General features: G+C 38.1%; 1 protein-coding gene and 1 long non-coding RNA gene across 2 annotated transcripts in view; one reads left to right on the plus strand and one right to left on the minus strand.

Annotated features, from left to right (window-relative positions):
• Positions 1-513: 513 nt before the first annotated feature.
• Positions 514-6,558, minus strand: LOC104963610 (uncharacterized). Its single transcript, XR_800336.1, has 4 exons — positions 6,423-6,558; positions 6,264-6,337; positions 2,132-2,434; positions 514-615 (listed from the first exon to the last, which is right to left on the minus strand). It is a non-coding gene; the product is annotated as an uncharacterized lncRNA (long non-coding RNA).
• A 5,550-nt stretch (positions 6,559-12,108) lies between these two features.
• Positions 12,109-22,370, plus strand: part of obsl1b (obscurin like cytoskeletal adaptor 1b) — a 120,574-nt gene continuing 110,312 nt past the window's right edge. The window contains exons 1-2 of the mRNA XM_010792236.1: positions 12,109-12,542; positions 14,098-15,204. Of these exons, the coding sequence (XP_010790538.1) occupies positions 14,202-15,204 (1,003 nt within the window). The 5' untranslated portion in view covers positions 12,109-12,542; positions 14,098-14,201. The remainder of the gene's footprint in view (positions 12,543-14,097; positions 15,205-22,370) is intronic.

The following is a 22,370-nucleotide window of genomic DNA, read 5'->3' on the forward strand; positions in this document are numbered from 1 at the left end:
AAATGAGAATAAAAGGCATAAGACCACCGCAGCAGGTAAACATAGGATAAAACATAGAAAAACACCAATAAAGGACAGCCATAATCACCTCCTCCGACGACCCAAAGGCCTGTCGGAAAAGGTGGGTCATTAACTGCCCCTTAAAAATCTCTATTCAGGCAGAGGCTTTTATTATCTGAGGGAGTTTGTTCAAAAACCCTGGGGCCACCACCTCAAAGGCCCTTAGTCTTTAGCCTGGCTCGGGGCACCCTTAGGAGGCCTTGCTCAGAGGACCTCAGGGCCCGGGTTGTGCTATGAGGGTGGATCAGGTCATTAATGTAGGCTGGGGCTGGGCCATGGACAGCGCTATATGTGAAGACCAATACTTTGAATTGGGTTCTGAGATGGACAGGGAGCCAGTGCAGGGCAGAAAGGATCAGAGTGATGTGGCATGTTTTTTTGGACCGAGTAAGCAATCTGGCTACAGCATTTTGGACCTGTTGTAACCGGTTTACTGATGTTTTGTTGAGGCAGGAGAACAGAGCATTGCAATAATCAAGCCGGGATGAAATAAAGGCATGGATAGCCATCTCCAGTTCTGCATTGGATAGAACCCCCCTGAGCTTGGCAATGTTCCTGAGATGGAAAAAACAGATACGGGTCAGAAGTTTTATGTGTTTGTCTAGTAGCATAGACTGATCGAAGGTTACGCCAAGGTTTTTTATGTTTGCCCTAACGTTACCACTGAATGAACCCAGGTGGCTTGCTACCTTAGAGGCGATGCTATCAGCCGCGAAGATCAAGACTTCCGTTTTTGATGCATTGAGCTGTAGGAAGTTGCTTGACATCCACTCCTCAATTGCAGACAGACATAGAATCAGGGTGTTTACATTTTCCATTTTGACAGGTTTGACAGAGAAATATATCTGGATATCATCTGCATAACAGTGATACGAGACACCCTCAAATTGGCTAATTAAGCGGCCCAATGGAAGCATGTACAGGGCAAAAAGAAGGGGGGCAAAAACAGAACCCTGGGGCAGGCCGCAGGATAGGGGAGTGCTATGTGATGAGAACGGGCCCACCGCCACGGAGAAACTTCTCCCACTGAGGTACGAGGCAAACCACTGGAGGCCGGAACCTGAGATGCCTGCCCACTCCCTAAGTCTATCTAGCATGATGGCGTGGTCCACTGTGTCGAACGCTGCACTCAGGTCCAACAACACCAGAACCACGCAATCGCCTGCATCCGATGCCATCATGAGGTCATTGGAAACCCTGAGGAGAGCTGATTCTGTGGAGTGGTTTTTCTGAAGCCTGATTGGAATTTGTCAAGGATGTTATTGTCATTCAGAAATGTATTGATCAAATGGGAGCAGCTCATTCTTTAAGTGAAGTTAAAAGGTAAAGCAACATGTTTAAATGTTGTTGCAGGTCAGATTGTTACATTAGGGTCAAACCGTACACATCCAGGTAGGTTTTCTGGGTCGTACATAAGGTTACCAAAACATTCAAGTGGTGGTGTGTGTATGGCTGTTTTAGAGTTGAGTGGGGTGAAAAGGGTAGATATTTGATAGTAAGATTGTCAAATTTAAGGAATTAAAAAAGCGGAATTAGTAGCATTAATTTGTTTCGGTTTTTAAACAAAACATTCATAGTTGGTCATTTCTCCAAAGAGGCTTAGGGTGATAGCCAATGGGTGAAAGCCAACCTAAGATGTTCCAATGTTTCTGAATGAGCTTTGTCCGCTTTGCATCGCCATACAGTATGTGTGTTTTGGCCAATGAAGTAGCTTTGTCTTTGTTACATGCTTTTAATCTTGCCCCTAGTCGCCACATTTATAGCGGTTGACGCTGAGAAAATGTATTGAAAAGATTCAATTAAGCTCATAAAGGCAAAAGACAGGGTTTCTGCTGATACAGACACCGCAACAAACTTACGGTAGTTCAAGTGATTGAAGTATTGAGTCTTTACATTGCGTTTCTTTAGGAAATCCTGCTCATTGTACCTTTTAAAATAGTAACATCTTTTGCAATAATGGTCTAAATACACCAGCTCTAAAATGAACTACTAGATAAAAATCAAGAAAGGCTAGACGAACAAACATAGTGACAATCACATTAACGTTATGCTTCCCGAGTGTACAACTAACCTCATTTGTGTGCCTGGTGCCGCTGGGGTGATTCTCAAACTGGGCCTTGTTCTTCAATGTCCAGTACGGATATACAACTCCTCAGATTCACTACAAAATCCAGATGGGTTGAATTAAGTAATCAAAGCAAGATGTGACCACCGTGGTTTTCTAATAAAAACACATCCGCATTGGAGTAAACTACAGTGTATCTCCATTTCCTTTCCAGTCTCCTCAGTAAGTGTTCCTCACATGGACACTTTTTCTGTCCTGGTGTTGGACAGCTGTGCTGCGTTACCGTGTGGTCCTGTTACGCTGCATGACCTTTAAGAGACGGACAGAAATGACCTTATAAACATTGTTTTGACAGTCTTTATGAAACAAGAAAGAGCTACATATGGGGTCTCGAGTGTTTTTACAACAAATGGGATTTCAAAAGGCCAGCTCAGTCCATTACTGAAGCTTCCAAACCAAATGATCAGCTGAGAGCTTGTATCTCTCTTGTGTCTTGATGAGCGACAGACAAAGACTGTTGCCATACGTCAAACTTGAAGCAAAGTTGATACAAAAAAGATGCCAGAAAGTGAAGCACAGACACTCACTTGACATTTTGAATGACCCCCACCCACAACCTCACACACATGTAAGCCAACACTGAGAAGAACCTTGACACTGAAAGATATAACCCATTGTCCTAGAAGAGGTTTAATGGCCTTTTAAATGCTGGTGGCTCACAAGCAAAAATAATGCTAGAAGGGAACTTCCAAGCCTTGATACTAAGCACCTCCAGAGATGTCGATCAAGAATAAGTAGGTTTAGTGACTAGAAAATCCAGGGATTAGACATCACAAGGTTCACTGAGTCAGCCGATTCTGTGCACAATCGGCCTATTTATTTCATTGGAGAGTAACAATGATTCTAACGGAGGCACAAAGTAACGGCTGTTGACCACAGAAAACCTCACTATTTTTTTAGGGGGACTTTAATTAATTAATGTATGAGTCTAGAGTTATCTAGAGTTTACAACATTGTGTCGTTTCAGGAATAAAGTGTCCTCCATTCCTAACCTCTGAGATGTTTCCAATAACACATGGTGCATAATCAAGTTTTTTGTATTAATTGCTGTAGCTGTGGTTGTTTAAAAATAATGTTATATTAATATATTTATTTTGGCTTTAATGCCCTTTGGTTTGTATGCACGAATAGCAATATAGCTTGAAAAGGGATATCATTTCAAATAAAAAGATTTCTGAGGTGGCAAGGATAGAGTTTTTTCAATTATTTTCTTAACTTTGAAATCATTCAAATAAAAGCCATGGTACAATTTATAATCCCGATTCTACAGTTTATTTGCTCAGAATATACAGTTTTCTTTAACTTTTTTGGAAACCTTTACAGCCCTCTCTTTCTGTTTTGACAGAGCTCATACTATGTAGACCCTAATTATCTTTGTGTTTATTAAAAAGGTATGTCATGCTTCATCCAAACGCTGCTATTCACTGGCTTCCACCTGATCTTTCATCGCCAAAAATAATATGGCCCAGGTGGGGCACAGTAATGTACATGTCACCACAATGTGTCAGGTCTGAACTTAGTCACCTCACCTTCTCTTTATTTCCGTCCTTGAGTATCCTTTCAGTCTCTCTTCTATCTAATAAAGCAGAAATGTCCAAATAAATGAAGATTTTAAAAAGAGCTGTTTCTCTGTGTAAATGCTTTTAACTTACACAGATAGTCATGTGAGTGTCTTGCCTTAACTGAACTTTCTTTAGAAGCACAATGGTCATCACTGTTAAGGCTTAAAAAGTTCCATTCATATAGCAAACTGACAGTTTACACAGATTAAATCACATTGTATCCTGAAGACTAGACAAAAAGGTAACAATTCAATAATCCAAGGAAATTAACTTAATCATCAAAGTCCATCAAAGGTGTTTTTTGCAGCTGTAGAGACAAAAAGAAGTCCAGATCCTCTTACTTAGGACACATCTGCGAAATAAAAGCAGATGTTTTCCTGCAAATGCTGCAACTATACATGACGTGTCAACACATGTTTGTCAAGCGGGGCTTTTTTTCAGACCTGCTATTCCATCCTATATTATTACAACATGGAACCATGGCTGAAGATAAGCAGATGAAAACTGCAGGATCACTTTATACACGGTCAATCAAAAACACACAAGAAAAAAAAGAATTCCTATAGTCTGAAGAAACAGAAATATAGGGATTTAAAAAGGGTTTTGTTACCCCTTCCCAGCACACTGTGAGCCGGTCTCAAATGGCTTTCCTGTACCTCTGGCCATGCTTCTTCACTGAAAAGAAGAAACCCCAAGCCAGCTGTGATTTTTAATGTGGCATCTAATTCAGCCATTAAATGACATGGTGGGGTGTCCCCCCTACAGCCGTCCCCCTCCCCCAGCTCTCTTTTGGCAAAACCACGCTGGGTGCATGTCAAAGATCACATGACAATAGGGATTCCTTCCCCGGGCATGAATCAGACCTAATTCAAGCATGTCGCAGCAGCCAGAGGCATGGCTCTTGAGAGCGAGCAACAGGCCTTTTCAACCTGGACACACACAGCATTCCTGAAAAAAAGCTGTGTTCCTTGAAATATGGTTTTACTCTTTTTAAGTTGTTCACATGTTCTGATCTCCAATTAGGTCGGAGAAGTGTAAAGATCCAGATTTTGGATGTTAAAAAGACAGACCAAGAGAAGGTAGATGATTGGCAAAATGCAAAAGATGTTTCGACAAACCTTTGGTTCCAATGAGTACAAAGAATGATTCTGCCAAATAATACTGCATCTATTCAGATCACGGTCAATCAAATATTTATCAATGTCCTCTCGGTTTCCTCTCCCTATCATCTGACATTTCTCCAACTCAGTATTTAATAGATCAAATGAAGGATATAAGTGAGGTTCAAAGATAAATTATTCAGCAGCAGAAGAGAGTCTGTTCATTCAAAGGGTCATATAGCCCTTTAGCACCGCTACCATTCAAATAAATGATCCTTTGTCAGATGTCCTGACATTAGAACAGCTGGAAAGATACATGTAAAGTTCTGCTTACGCTAACAGCTCTTTACACATGAGGGGAAGAGGGAGGGAAGCATCTTGTCCAGTATTTTTAGGTGCAGTCTCCAGTTGGACACAGATTAAGACACATGGACAAACAAGGAAGGAATGTAGGTTTCTGAGCAATGAGGACTTTGGACTAGAGAAAAACCTGTAAACAGTCCCAAAGCCCCTCTGACCTCCTCAGAGTGGACAAAGTGCTGGGTTTTATCACTGGATCATAACAATGTGTCATCGCAGGTTGTAGCAACCAGGGAGTCTGTTAGTGAAACATAAAAGGGTACTGGAGAGTCGTGTTTAAAAAATAAGCAGCAGACTAATGCAATATGAAAATGTAGTAGTGCTAAGCATACAGTCTCTCTACTGTGTTCTCATTCTTCCTATGTCAACTGAGGTGTACAAACTTGCAGTTTTTCTTAATATGTATCGCTTTTTCTGCTAAGAAATGTGGTATGTCCAGCAGCCTATACCAAAGAGGATATTTCTCAGCCAGCTGTATTTATCTTACCCTATTTTACATGTAATTAGAATACTTATTTCTGTATTTACTTGCATCATTGTGTCATTTGCACCATGCTCTACTTTTTAATATACACTTTGCTCGAGTATTTCCATTTTGTCCTGAAATATGTCTCCTCCAGTGCATTTTGGAGGCTAATCATACTTTTTTTCTAATGATACACTGATATATTATACAGTAATGTAACATCTAACCAGAATTAAAAAAATTAAAAAAATCTAACATTAGTTCCAATTTTCTATTCAGAACTTACAGCATAAGGAAGTATTTCTACTTTTACTTAAGTAGACAGTTTGAGTACTTCTTCCACCTCTTGTCTTAAGTATATTTTATGTTGCCTTGTTGGAGAAGCCTTGGACTTCTCACAGTACAGGCTTTTAATTGAATCTTAAAGATATTTCACTGTATGAATGAACTTTTATTTAGAAGGAACCCTGAGCGTATTGGCAGATATATGTCTGCACAGAGGCTGCGATAAAACGTTGTAAATGTCGCAAAAAAGAAAAAGGTAGCAGCATCAGAGCCAGGATATTAATGCTCCAAGTGATATTTCTTACCTGGCCATTGCGATGCCGCTTGTCCAACGAGAACAAGGACGCAGCAGAGAAGGCACTCCAGCCATGAGGAACACCTACAGAGGCAGCAACAATCAAACTTTAGCGCTTCACCAAAAGTCGCCCAAAAAGTTGAAATACAAACGCAAAAAGCAAAAGTACCTCATCTTCATGTATTGGTTCTCTGGTACCGAGTAGGGAAAGATACATGGACCGTAAAGTGTTCGCAGCCTCTTGGTCCAGCAGCCCGCTGCCTGCACGCTGCTCCAACAGCTGATGGGGACTCGGATGGAGACAGGAGGCGTGTGGAGAGAAGAAGGACTTGCAGGAGGTCAGAGGGACTTCCGCCAGGTCCTAAAAGGGAACACGTTACTCTCATTGGTTACTGTGGATTGTACCATCTGGGATTCATGTCATCCAAAAGTATTAACAATAAGAAGAAGACAAATGAAGACAAGTTTATGTTTATGGCACAGGCAATTCAAAGTGATCTACAAAAAACTGTAGAGGATACATTTGCACACATTTAAAAACAGTCATTAAAATGCTAAGAGAATGTCATTCTAAAATATAAGCCACATGAGAACATGACAGATAGAAAATACAAGAATACAAATGACAGTGCAGTGTATTATATGAAAAGTTATTTCATTTAATAAAATGCAGCAGCAATCAAAAGTCTTTCAGTTTTGATTTAATAGTGTTGAATAATTTCTAGTAATTTGTTCCAGATATATAGAGCATAATAACTCGACGTTCCATGTTTAGTTTTGACTAAGAAAAGTAAATTGATATGAATACAAATTATATGAATGAAATTAGGAAAAATGTTTTATAGCATGTATTATTAGCATATTACATTTTAACTATGTGAGGTCAAACATGACTCACAGGTCCAGTATTTCCGTTTTTATTTCTTTTTGGGGAAAAATCAATCAAACAATCACAATGGAACAGGTAAAGAAAATTCAGCAAAATAGAAACAAGAAATAAAAGGTATACCAAAATTTCGAAACAAACTCTTCAACCATACGGAATTCCTAGATGTTTATTAAAATAAAAATATATCATAGTATGTTCTTTTGCTGTAAAACTACTGTATGGTATCATTTTAGACACACAAGAAAAATAAATAAAACAAGCTGATGAATAGATGGATACAACAACTGCCGAGTCTCATTCAGGAGGCAACAGTCATTTAGCTAAAATATGCAATTTTTTATAGAAATGAAGATTGGTAAAGGCAAGATTGTCCCTTGCTTTGAAGCCATATAGGATGTTTAAGTTTTGCCGGCACAACAAAAATCTGCGGGAAGAGGGCATTGTTGTACCTTAATCTCTAAAGTAAAAATATCATAACATGGCTTCAATAATAAAGAAGTTAACACAACATAAGTGTCACCATATTTAGTTCACCTACCCATCAAAAATGTCTTCTTCAAATGTAAAAACATAACACATTAATATATTGTTGCTAGTAGTTTTTCCCATAATGTCTCAGGTAAGGGTATGAAGGGAAATATTTCAGGAGCAGGAAAAGCCTCTTTGGTTCTCAAATTTGATGAGACGAGAGAACAGACAGCTTGTGTCTCTGGTGACAAACCTGACAAACCCGGGGTTATGCCCCTCCACTGTCAGAAGCTGGAGAGGATGTGAATAGGTGAAAAACTACTACCTGAGCTGTGCAAACCTGACTTTTCCACCGGAAAGTCTTCTGTTATTCATGCAAAGTTTACACAGTCAATACCCTCTCAAGCTGTAGTGTGCTCACAAGAACGGACTTGACAAGATAATGACACGTGTGGTTTCAGTGCAGCCTTATTTACTTTATCTTGCTGAGAGGTAAGAGAAAGGTGAGGCCTTCATCAGGAAGAGGTTTCTTTAGCAATGTAAAACATGAACTTCTATGCTATTGTTATGTATGATTGTACTAGCTGAGCTAAACATGCAACATCAGTAAACAATCAAACTGTAACATCATTTCCTGTAAGATAACTAAGCAACTCAAATGCATAATGTAAATTATGTTAGCAAAAATGTATGAGAAAAATATATTTAAAAATAAGCACAATAAAAAAGTTGCAAACAATAAGTGAGAAGTGTAGGAGCATTGTTTTTAGTATTTGCCCAGAAAAGCATAAATATCTGCCGTGGCAAGTTGCACTTACACAAGGTGACCACCAGAAGGCGCAGATGGTGTTCTTTTCTGCAGAGGAAACATTTGCTTACTCTTTTATGATTTTTAAATGCACTGCTGTCCCACTACAGTATACACTGTTGAGGGAACTTGGTTGTATCTCTCTGTGTCACGTCTTCCCCGCATCTGTGTGGAGTTTGTGATGCTGAAAAAAAGAACAGCAATAATGATGCTAAAAGCCCAATACCTTGTTAAAAATCCTGAAAAAGGGTGTTGTTAGTCTTTCAGATGGATTTGAATGTTTTTTAGGGCAGATACACCAAACCAGGACAGAAAGAAAAAGAGGATGAAGCTAAAAGTAAGCACTGTTATATATAGTAATCTCAGTTTTTTGCCACAAACCACAAAAACGACTTGATGCCGCAGCTCTACGCAGAAGTACTGACATGTTTGTGTCCTGGTCATTTAGCACATGGTTTCAACAATGTAACTGTACTTAAATGAACCAGGTATATCCTTGGAGTGAGTAAGGTGAGTTTGGCCTCACAGGTGGAGGTGTTGGTTTAAGTGCTCTGGCTCCATGTTACATTAGCGGCTCTGTGTGCAGGCTGCTGTCTGAACAAGCCCTCAGATCTGTGGATGTCTACCTAGCTCACATTCCAATGTCAGGGAAAAGAAAGGCAACATTTTCAGTTAAATTCTATATTGCAGGGCGGGACTCTTTCCACAGAGAGTAATATTATATATTGCCAACTGTAGCTCTATAATGAAAACATAACTTCAGTTATTATCATCTGAGGAGCAATGTGTCACAGCTGTAGTCATGCTAATTGTTATGTCCTTTCCTACAGGATGCCGGAAGACTTGCTACAGTACAGTACATGATCATAGGGTATTAAAAGTAACATTACAACTTATTTATTGATAAATGATGTAGTCAATATATATACTAATTGATAACTTGAAATACAAAAGGATAGGAAAGGTAGAAAAACATGAAATAATATGGATAACTCATATAAACGTTATTGATTAAACCTTGTAAAAAGGGTCTGTGAGAGGGCACATTCTGCTGACTTTTAGGTCAAATCTCCATGCTGTCAGATTCATGTTTTGGAGAAAATAAGAATTTATTTTCGTTTTTAAATGTTTACATTACATGCATTGACCCTCTGATTTTACAGTTAAGTGCACCCACCCATTTAGTTCTTGCTCAGAAATTATTGCATGTTATTCTTCCTCTCTTTGTTAACATATATATAACAGTATATATATAATAATATATATATATATATATATATATATATATGATTATAATATATATAATATTATAATAATATACAAATATATACAAATATATATACTGTATATGTATTTCCTCAATGGAAGCTTTTCAATAAATGCACTTAATTCATTCTCAAATAAATCTGAAAAAAGGAAAACAAATGCTCATCATACAATGCCATTTTAGTTTCAGGGTCAAACTCCACTTTGATGTGCACAATATACAGAAACAGAAACAAGCTTGAAACTTCAAACTCAGGGAAATGAGATATGTTGTTTTATCTTTACCTTACCTTAAAGTACTCATCTGACATATAACTTAAAGGTGGGGTAGGTACGTTTGAGAAACCGGCTCGAGATACACTTTTTGTTATATTCCATGGAATGTTCTTAACATCCCGATAGCAATGAATATCTTAAGTGCTTTGACAATAAATCCATAAAAAATGTCATCTGTGGAAGCCGTAGCACTGTAAAAAGCACGACCAATCATCTGAGCCGGCCCGGCTAAAATAACTGGATGGCCTACCTGCCTGTCAGCCTTCCATCTGTGCACAAACTTATCTCGTGCCCTCATTGGTCATGTGCGCGTTCGTGTGTGTTGGAGGAGGGGCTCTGTAAGGAAGTGGCAGATTTTTTCCGGTTGTGTATTTTAAAATTCTAGCGCACTACAGCTGGTTTCTCCAAAATGACCTACCCCACCTTTAATATTTACAAGAATACTTGCCTCAATTGGTTGAAGAGTCCAACTACGAATTCATTACTTTGTTCTTAAATGGACAACCTGGCATTAGAAATACAAAATAGAATAGGTCAGTTTGAGCTGACTTTCAAATCACTTTGAAGTATAGAAATATGTTGGCATTGTTAGATCTTGAATGGCAAAGCACCAACATGTCATATTGCCTCTGTTCTTACAGCAACCTTGACACACTTATTGATCCCTTCCATATAAGTTCTCCAACAGACTGTGCTGCTAAATGGTCCAGATCCTGATGGCCGGATTGAACCGGCTGTATTTACTTGGCAGAGTCTTTGTTGATGGAACAGTGTTCGTAACCAGGTCGTTCTGCTGATCCTGACGACACTTTTCACATTTAAAAGCTTCACACCATTTCCAAGTCCAATGATTTACTGCTCTTTTGATAGCTTGACCCAACGTTGTTTTCCATCATAACTTCAACAAAGCTTTTTTTTCTATTTGTTTATCAATCAACTGTTTCAACTCGAAGCAGAAAGCACTGTTAGCATTCTTTTTACTTAAGCTTTTAGCTTAAAGACCAACAATTAAAACATCCCAACACTTTTGTGTACAAACCTGAGAAGAGTTATAACTATATGCTGATCTTTTCGAAATATTTAAAAAAAATTACATTTAAATGTGCCCTGAGGACATTATTACAAATACCATCATCAGCAAACCATGAAAACATTAAATAAATAAATCCACAACTTTTGGGATTCTTAGAAGTCTATGATAGCCAATATACATTCAATAACATATTAGCTGGAACTTATACAACATAGTGCAACATTAAACACTTTAATCAGGTTTTTAGTTTGGGATATGCAATGTTCTGATACAATAACAACTCTTTAAGTTGTTGCTCAGTCGTTGTCACAAAACGTTTCATAACCAGCTTCAGGGTCTGAGTTATATCAGATTACTTCCAACAGCTGAAATCAGGAAAAGGGGGGTGTGGGGCTGCGGAGCCACTAAACAGCTGAAGGGACACCGCAGCCCACGCTGACACTCACTAGCACACAACAGACTCACACCCAGGTCCACGTGTTGTACAAGCCCCTCACCACAAGGCACAGGATCAAACACTGCCCGTTGGCATAACACTGATACTCGATTGAGAAATACAAAACCCATGTTGGCCCCTTGACCCTATACATTACATACTGTAAATAAACTCAGTGGTTTAATAACTTGAACTTGAATAAACTTGAATAAACTGCAGCTTATCAAAAATAGATCCTTCTAGGCACGACATTAACCTTGAAAAATCACCAATGAGTTTTTCCTCGTAATTATTCCGTTATACGAGGCTGGACTTATTTTGGAACTTTACATGCCAATAAATATAGAAATGGTCTTCAAGAATCATGAAACAAGATCAGCTGATAATTGTAGGAGGCTGCTTTTTTGCTATTCTTCTGAGCCTTTCAGTATTTGGTCATATCTACAACGCTAATGAGAATGCACCATAAGGTGAGCCATATCTATCCAGTTTACAATCTCTGTTTCAAAAACACTTGTTTTCTCACTTTTAGACAATTCACATTTTGAACAATTTATGGATTGACCAAATAATGAAAACGTATTAAAGATGATCTTTAAAGTATTTGGAGACTAGAAGTGTTTCTTTCCTTGGAATGTATTGCAAAGCCTCAAGTAAGCTAAGCAGCCTGCCATGCACTGGCCACCTGAACTATCTTTAGCCCCTGCTGGCAAGTGAATGGAAGTGCCTGACTTATCTTCACTGCTGTCATCGAGGCAGCCAGTATTTTTAGGGGACAGCAGCAGCTGCAAAAGCATTTAACGGTATTCCACGAACAATGACACTTGGGGTGTCTAAGGCTTCAACGACAGAGATTGGGGGAACACTGAAGTTGTTCAACAGGAAGCTTGTGTGTATACTGAAGTTCTCTTTTCTGTTCCTCCTACTGGCACACGTATATGAAGATGACCTGGAGTACAACTTGGGACCCTTGAGGAGAGCATGTTTCTGAATCTGAAGTCAACTTGGGACATTACTCAACCTTCAGGAGACGGGTGGCATTGCTTCTTACCTAGAAGAGAGATTGCAAGTGAGGAATGTATGTTGACGGTCGTTCCCGGCGACTGAAGCGAGGTAGGTCATGTGAGGGATACACGGCACAGCTTCACAAGGGGCAGAGGTCATTCCAATTAAATCAGACAAGTAAACACAGGGGTTAATCTCCTCTCTTTAAACTTCCGGAGGGAATATTGAAGACACTTTCAACACAATGTCCAAACTGTGTTAATTAAACCTTTTGCTCTGTGAAAAACTGTTTTTAAGCAACATAGCAATTGTAAAGATCGAATTAAGATGAATATAATATTCAAGATTGATATAAACAATGTTTTCAATATTCAGTTCAATTTTTAAGTTAATAAACAGTGTTGTTAGGCTAATCAATACTATATTAAATTCAATGTTACCTATATTGTACATACCTACAAAGTTTAGGGTAAGCTGAACAAACTATAAAGAAATAATAGCTTTATTTCATTTTGAGTCTGCATGCATAACACATAAAGATGACAGTTCTTTAAAATTGTCAAAAATACAAGAAACTATTGCTCAATTTTCCAGTATTTATTTGGCCAAGAGTAGGGTGGTTTCACTTGAATAAGAATCATATTTTATTAACAAATGAACATTAATATATTGTTTCAGTGAAAAATATCCTTCAAAATAAACTTAATTTAATAGTATACGATGAACAATTAAGTGGCTTCATAAACATCCTAAGATTACATTTTTAAAGAATGGAATCCTTGTTCCCTGCATCCAAGAGGACCACGTTACAACACTCTAGGGGGTCTGTCCTAAAACACTAAAACTCAGTTTACTTAGGAATATATTTTTCCAAGTTGAGAGTCCTACTGTCAGGTAAGAAGGCTGTTGGAGAGCCCAAGGAAACTTTCAAATTGAGATTACACAATAGTCAACAGGAAGCCTTCTTACCTGACAGTAGGATTTTCTAAATTATATTTATTTTTAAATATGAGGACAGAAAGAGCTGCCAACGTAAATGTGATTAGGGGTCTTTTAAAGAATTTCAGTGTTAACATTTTAATATTTTTTAAATTAAGATAATTTTAACAGTGACATATGCTCAACATATTTTGACTTCAAGGCCTCTGGGGTGGTAGACTGTCATTTCGGCCTGTGTTTGTGTGAGCACGCGGGTTTCAGAACCTTCTTTGTGATACCTGACACACACTCCATCGCAGGTCTTTATTTAGGGCATACTATATTAAGCACTTTCCCATTGAAATACAGCACCAGCTGTACTTGCTATGTGTTGTGGCTGCTGTTGCAATAGGACTAGGCTTTCCCCCCTCTCACTGCTCCCCTATGTTTTTCTCTCATGCAGACAGATCTAATTCAATTAGCCCTAATATTCATACCATCCGTTTGCGCTGAAACAGATGCTTGTAAAGGAGGCTGAGGGGTTGTCCATTAGGGTTCATTTTCTTTATACAGGAAGTCTCAAAGTATAACTGTATTGCATACTTTATCCGATTAATCATACCGTTGAATGATAGTTACATTTCTAAAACAAATTACAATTTAGTTTTATTGTTTACATTTTCTCATTTAAATCTCATGAGCCCTTTGATATTAAAGTAACCGATCTATTATTTCTTTTTTTTAGAAATTTGCAGTGCAGAAGTTGGACCGTCTTCCCCCAGAGAATAACTACCACCTATTACTCTCCTGGACTGCTAAAGGCGTAGTAAAGCTGACAACTAAGTAGAAATGGATGTATTTGGCGGTGCACCGCGTTTCTTCGCCTATCCAAGACCTGTTGTGGTCCAAACTGGAACTGATGCAGTCCTAAAGTGTCAAATTGGTGGTGATCCAAGGCCTGCAGTCATCTGGGACCGAAACAATGAAAAGATTGAACCACAGGGGCGATACAGGATCTTTGAGGACGGAAATGTTTACAATCTCATCATTTCAGCTGTAACCATAGAGGATAGTGGTCAGTACATATGCAAAGCAAAGAACAGCATTGGGGAAACATATGCAGCGGCCACATTAAAGGTGGAAGGTGAAGCACAAGAATTGGAGTTACGAGAGGAAAATAAGCCACGATTCCTCATCAAGCCCCTCTCCACTCGCGCCGGCCGTGGGGAAGATGCAGTTTTCTCTTGTAAGCTCTGGGGAAGCCCACGACCAGACGTTGTCTGGGAAAAGGATGGGAGAAAACTCAATGAAATATTTGAAAGCACACATTTCAGTGTGGGCTTCCAGGACGGTGGATGGTTCCAGCTCAAGATCTTTAAGACTCGCGCTCCAGACGGTGGTGTATATACGTGCAAAGCCAGGAATGAGTTTGGAGAAGCGTTGGCAGGAGCTGTGTTGCTGGTTGATGCAGGCCCAGGACATGAGGAAGAGGGAAATCGAAATAGCTACACAAATGGCCACTGGAAAGCTCACCAAGGAAAACAGAGGAGACAATTGCCAAACCGGCTCAAAGACGACACAATGTCAACTAAAGTCAAAATGTTTGCAGTGACAGAGGGTAAACATGCCAAATTTCGCTGCTTTGTGACTGGGAAACCCAAACCAGAAATCATTTGGAGGAAAGACGGCAGACTGATACTGTCTGGAAGGCGTTATTTGTTATACGAGGACAGAGAAGGATACTTCACACTTAAGGTTCTGTACTGTAAGCAGAAGGATAATGGAGTTTATGTTTGTGCTGCATCAAATACTGCCGGGCAAACCCTCAGTGCCGTACATCTCTCTGTAAAGGGTAAGTCAAGATCATTTTCTTTAAAGGTGATCTATCATGCAAAATGCACTTTTGTACGTCTTGTATACATGAATATGTGTCCCCGGTGTTCCAGGGAACTCACCAAGTGTCAGAAAACACAACCCTTTCTATTTTCCTCCATACCCAAATCTCTTAAAAAGGGGCTGCAACGGATCTGATACAGACTGATACAGATTTGAACACTTCTATGACGTCACAGAAGTGGCTCTACGGCTATTGGGCCAACTCCACCAATCAGGAGGAGACAGCCACGGACATTGCCATTTGAAAGCGCTGGAGACGCTGTAGTACATATGCCAGGCCTGTAGATGGTGCTGTTCTCACAGAATCAGCCCATGAAAAGACAGTGTTAAATTGAGCGAAATGAGGAATAGCTAAAAGTCATGATCTGTTTGGTATTTTGAAAAATAAAAAGTATAAATATGTCTTATATAGGTATGGTCCTACACTAAATTATTCAAATATAGCATGATAGGTCCACTTTAACTCATTTGAAAGATAGAGGGAAAAAAACAAACAATTTTACTATTGTTTTTACTGTATATTTTGATATTGCCCAATATTTAATTACCACTAATAACTAGGATTAGCTTTGGAGGCACCATTTTTTATTTTGTATGACTAATTGCATTAGCAGGTTTGTTTGGTNCTGCCCGGCACCTTTGCGACGCCATGCGTCGCGTCGAAAATAGACTTGCATCCTATTTTGAGCGGAGCCCAGCGCCGAGACGCTTTTAGGACGCTTCTGAGCCGTAACGCGGCGCGTCTGGTGGAATAGCACCCATTGACTGGAGTGGCCGCGATCTTAGCAAACGTCGCGGCGCAGCCGTAACGCAGCCATACGCGGCCGTAACGTGACGCAGGCGGACCCGGTGGAATCTAGGGGTGACTCTGGATTTGTATCTAGAGCTGCATCTATTGATTATTTCCATGAATTAACCTGGAAATTATCTCCGCGATTCATTGTTTTATCTCTGGTTCCTGGAGCCCTGAATGTGTCATGTTTTAATGTCTTGTTTTATCCAACTAAGAGTACACAAGCTAAAGTTTAACATAGAGATGTCCCGATCCGATCACGTGATCGGGGATTGGAGCCGATAACGTGATTTTCAAAAGATCGGAATCGGGAGAAAAAAAATCGGGGATCGGGATTTAAAAAATTTTTTAAATACTTTTTTTTTTTTTTTTATTCAATGTTACAAAACAAAAATGACCATGTTCAAGTCTTAAAGTCATCCTGAGGCCTTAGTTTTGGTTTCAAATTACACAACATCATGTATGTGTTGCTTCTTTGGGGCCTTTTTTTCATAGACCTATTTCTCTCAAATCTGGCAACAGAGTGGGCAGGGCGCAGTGTCTAATTGTAGCAGTAAGCTAACGAGTACTGATAAGCTTTATTTTGTTTTGATCCAATGCTGCAAAACTGAACTGATCCAATGCTGCTGTGAAAAAAAGAAGCTATATCCAAGTTGGATAGAATATCCAATTTAAATAAAAAAAATAACCTTAAGGGACAACTTGAATGCTTTTTTTCTTTTTTTTCTCTGAATGCATTGCATAAAGATCGGATCGGGAAGAATCGGTATCGGCAAATTGTCAAAATCAAATGATCGGAATCGGATCGGGAGCAAAAAAAGGTGATCGGGACATCCCTAGTTTAACATTTTAAAAGACTGAGAGAATATTGTACATGCTTAAAAATGACTAAACTATTTTATAAATCAAAACACAAGAAAACAATTTACATTTTATAAAATGAAAATACAACATACCATTTTTTGAAATGTAGCCTATTTAAGATATTGATTAAATGAATATAATTTTGCTCTTTAAATGTAATCTTAATAGAAGGCACTTGCATTCAAATCAGCGCCATTCAAATTAATACCTACAAACTGCAACTAAAGGAGTCGACTTATCAATTAGTCATTAGATACAAAGTTAAATCAACACATATACATCTTATATTGTAATTCATTTGCAATTGTTGTAGATCTGACTAAATTCACTTTTGAATACAGAGCTTGGAATAGCATTTTTACTCTGTAGTATTGCAACTTTTACACTTAAAAGTCTCAATGTTTCTTCCACCAGTCCCTTAAATAGTTCAGACTAAATATCTTTTGAGTCTGAGGCAAAAGTATTACTTTGGTAGTTCAAACTTATATTCCCTATACATAAAACTATATTTTATAGACTCAAGAACACATTCATAAATCAAATAAAAATACATGAAGGGTAGCCTAATCATGTTGACAATATATACAGTCAACCATTATTAATAAATTCACATTTATGATTATTAGAACATTTGTTTGAAATCTTTGACCAAGCCTTCATCAGCTTAATTAAATACAATGCGTTTAGCTTAATGAAATAGCATGCAATTAGCTTAATTAAATACCATGCTGTTAGCTTAATTAAATAGCATGCGGTTAGCTAGCAACATTAGCAACCGTGCTAAACCTACCGTTAGCTTGTTAGCTCGCTCATCCTGAAGGAGGTTAAAAACAAACACTTTTCTAGGCTTTGGTAACATGTTGCTCCTTTTTGTGTTTCTATCCACTTTCGACAGCAACTTTAATGTTTTAGCGCGCCACTTTGGGGATTTTCTAGTTCCTTCCAATAAATGTTCTGTGCAGGGAGGGCGCACCTGCCACGCAGTTGTTATAATCATGGTAGTGTCTGATTTGCGTCACCCGGTTGCGAGTCGGGCGGTGATTAATGGTGTAGCAAACGTTATGTTGTCATGTGTGTTTCTCTTCATCAAGCATATGGATTCTGATTCTAACAAACCATTCTGATAATTATGCAATAATGCATAGACTGTATATAAAGGTGTCATGACTCATGTAGCATTCAGCATGTGTTTTTAGAAACATGTGATATTTAGATTCCTAATAACAATTCTTAATAGTCCATTTTATAATACTGGTATTTTTCAAAAAATAATGTCATGATTTACAATAAGCTTTCTCTACCAGGTAAGTATTCTGGTGGTCAAAGCATTAAGCAATATCCATATTTTGAGTCAGACTCTAAGATATTTAGTAAAAAAAAATCCTGAAATACTATTTTAATATAGATGTTATTTACTATATCGTTAATAGTATTTAAACACTTCTTTCTATTCATGTAATTAATTCCCTGAAAATATTTGTTGGCCGTGGTGCAAAATGCTACTCAGATAAAGTCAAAGTAATTATACCAGTGAAAAAAAATACTCTGTTAAAATCAAAAGTCCTGAATGCAAAATCATTCATGTTTTAATGTAATTTATACATGTGTAGCTAGATGTTTATTTCAATTAGATTGCAATTATTTCCAACTGTATTGGAGTAGAAGTAAAATTAGTATACAATTGACCTTAGTACCTCACAATTTAACTGAAGTACAGTAGTTGCATGTATGGATAGTTAGTTACAATTTGCAAGTTACGAAAAGATAAGTTAAGATAAGATAAACCTTTATTGATCCCTGTAGGGAAATTTGGGCACAGGATAGGAAAGGTATGAATTCAAACAAGGGAAATAATTAAAAAAATTGTTTTACACATTTTAAGAAGAAATAAATATCATTAACAGTAGGCTATACATTAACATTGAAAGTGTTGTAGCGACCCTGATAGGATGCTGAGGGTGTCACTCAGGTATCCCCCGTCTCTCTGCCAATCATAGAGCTGTACCGTGATACTGGTTGAGGGCGGGCCTGTGGTTGGGGGAGCAGACGGGGGAGGGCGGGAAGTGGTGACGTAGTCTGGGTTATAAAGGTGTGTGTGTGAGAGCTTAAGAGAGCGTGAGGTTGAACCCGCAAGCTATAACTGTACCTGTGATCATCATATAAGAAAATAAGAGTTATTAAAGCGTAATAACTAGAAGCCTGTTTCCGACTCCATCTGTGAACGTTACAGTATACAATAGGACAGTAACCAAAAATATCCTTTAAAACTGGAAAGATACAAAAAAAATGCATAAATAAATAAATGTTAAGGTAAAATAAGATATGAATGAACAACACAAATAAAATAAGTTACATTAATTTGTTATTGGCTATGGCAGGTTATTGGTTATGTTCACTGCATGTGTGTCTGTGTTCACCTCTGCATGTGTGTTCAGTGCCGTGTGGCAAATAAAGTCAAGACCCCTCAAAAGTTACGGTTTATTTCATTTTAAGGATGAGCACCAAGCAACATCTCCAGGTGCTCCTTTGAGAACCAGGGCAAAAAAGTGATGTGCACCCCTGGTTATGACATCACTTACTCACTCTGGGATTTGTAGTCTTTCTAGTATTTTTCATAGTCTTATATTTCAACAGTTTTACGACAAACTGTGACTTTTTTGACATGGAAATTATATTTTAAGATTGACAAACATCATATGTGTAATTCATGGCACAATTCAAACGGGATCGAAAGATAGGTTTTCTCTCTCCATTGACTTATATTTCAAATGTACGGGGGGACGCTCTCTTCTTCTGCTCACAGCGCTGTGAATACTTTCTGTAAGAACCACTACAACGCTACTTTATTAAATATTCCTAGAACTTTCCGAGACGTCACTTTGTCTCCTTTTTTAACTTACTCCTGGACTTTGAACATTTTACAAACTCTTTAAGTTGTTCTGTGGTCATTTTGCATCTATTTGTCTTCATGCAGAACCCAGGAGGTGAACTGGAACCTCTCCAAGTAGCAGTCCACACTTTATAATGTAAGTCTGTTCGTGGAATTGAACCAGCGACGGCTCCCAGTCCAAGCCCTACTGACTGAGCCACTATATCTAAATCTATTTATGGTCATTTTGAGTGTCTTCCTGGTTGAAACGTGGCGTATTGAGATATTTTGCTGGTTGACGCAAGGCTTTGCCCCTAAACCTAATAATTTATTCAACGGTTAAATGTAGTTTGGTTTAAATGCGTGAAAAAGCATTAAACTCTACGGTTGCTCGAATGACTTCAAATGGTTCCCTCCAAAAACGGGTTAGGTTTTCATTTAGTTGTTTTTCAGCAGGATTACAGAAAATCGACGTGCCCAGTAGTCAGGAAACTTGGTGCAAAAGGGTAGTAAGGGCCGGGGAGGACTTCATTTGACTTTGGAGCCAATAAAAAACACAGGTGGGTTAGTTTCCACGGCCTTATCGGACGTCTCCGATTGCCTCTTGGTTTATTCTTTCTAAGTCTTGTTTATGCAGATGCTCGGGCCAGCTGTATAAACATTTTTTTTCTGCAGTGATTAAAAAAGACTATTATAAACTGAAGTGAGTCAAACGAGATGAATGTCCCTTATCGTGAATGAATCACCTGAAACGAGTCTGAAAGAGATCAAATTGAGAGCGGTGGACCTGGATAACACCGAGTTTACAGAGCGAACGAGAAGCATCGCTCCACAGAAACGCTGACGCTAATGAGGCGTAACGAGGATTAAACTGCAGAAACTTTATTACTGAAATGTAATTGAAGGTGAATCAGGAAGTCCAGCAGGTCCTGAAACCTCAGGACACAAACATCATAAACAGAGTCGTGTTGAACCTATTCGTAGAGCAATGTTTCCCAAAGTGTTGTCCGTGAGTATATTGGTAACATTTCACATTTGAAATAAGTAAATTATAAATTATACATCCTATAATCAATTTAAATTCTCCTTTTTCTCAACTGACAGACCTCTAAGGGCAAGAGAATTGCATATTGTGAGCAATTCTAGTATTTTTGTCCCATTATAATGCGTTATAGCAGGAATTATAATACAACATGATTATTTCACCTAATTATGAATTATTATAATACTTGAACCTATTCGTAGAGCAGTGTTTTTCAAAGTGTGGTTTGTGAGCATATTGGTAACATTTCACATTTGAAATAAATAAATAATAAATGTAAAAGTTTCTCAAATTGTTTAAAAATGGCTAGTATAGGCAACGTGGCCAATGGTGTAAACAATGCTAAATAAATGGAACAGTTTAAATAATTAACTTGTGTTTAATGTTGAATTCATGTTAAACTCGGGCCTGCAACCATTTTTATTGTATTTTATTTAGAAAATCCACAGCGGAGGTTTGTATCGTACAGTGACATGCAGTGAATTGTGCATTTCTCTCGATCTGTGAGTCCGTCAGCTCGGATATAAACTCTGTAATAAATGTAGTCTACATTTCACATGAGGTGTAACAACTGAGCATTTTAAATCACATATGAACAAAATGCTTGTAGAATCTGTAGTTGTATCTGTATTGTTGATTTAATGTGTGAACGAGGCGATACAGAGAATTTAAGGTGTCATTATTAGGCTGTAATTTGTTATAAACTGTTGGAGTGGTAAGCAGAGGTGGGAAGTATTGGAGTACAAATACTTCGTTACTTTACTTTGTGCATTTTTCTGGTATCAGTACTTTACTCCACTGCTTATTATTCTGACAACTTTTTACTTTCTACTTCTTACATGTTGAACACAAATACCTGTACTTTCTACTTCTTACATGTTGAACTCAAATACCTGTACTTTCTATTTCTCACATGTTGAACCCAAATACCTGTACTTTCTACTTCTTACATGTTGAACACAAATACCTGTACTTTCTACTTCTTACATGTTGAACCAATAATGTTGAACTCAAATACCTGTACTTTCTACTTCTTACATGTTGAACTCAAATACCTGTACTTTCTACTTCTTACATGTTGAACTCAAATACCTGTACTTTCTACTTCTTACATGTTGAACTCAAATACCTTTACTTTCTATTTCTCACATGTTGAACTCAAATACCTGTACTTTCTACTTCTTACATGTTGAACTCAAATACCTGTACTTTCTACTTCTTACATGTTGAACTCAAATACCTGTACTTTCTACTTCTTACATGTTGAACTCAAATACCTGTACTTTCTACTTCTTACATGTTGAACTCAAATACCTGTACTTTCTACTTCTTACATGTTGAACCAATACCTGTACTTTCTACTTCTATTGTCCCCTTGAAAACCGTTACTGAATACCTGTACTTTCTCTTCTTACTGTTGACTCAAACACCTGTCTTTCTACTTTACATGTTGACACAGGTAAGCTTCGTTTAGTTTTCCATCAGCATTTAACTAAACTTTTATCCACAGAAAACTCCAGATAATTTGATGAAGCATAGCTTGGTCGTTAAAAA

Source organism: Notothenia coriiceps, unplaced genomic scaffold, assembly GCF_000735185.1.
Source record: "Notothenia coriiceps isolate Sejong01 unplaced genomic scaffold, NC01 NC01_scaffold00036395, whole genome shotgun sequence".
In the NCBI taxonomy this organism is placed as follows: domain Eukaryota; kingdom Metazoa; phylum Chordata; class Actinopteri; order Perciformes; family Nototheniidae; genus Notothenia; species Notothenia coriiceps.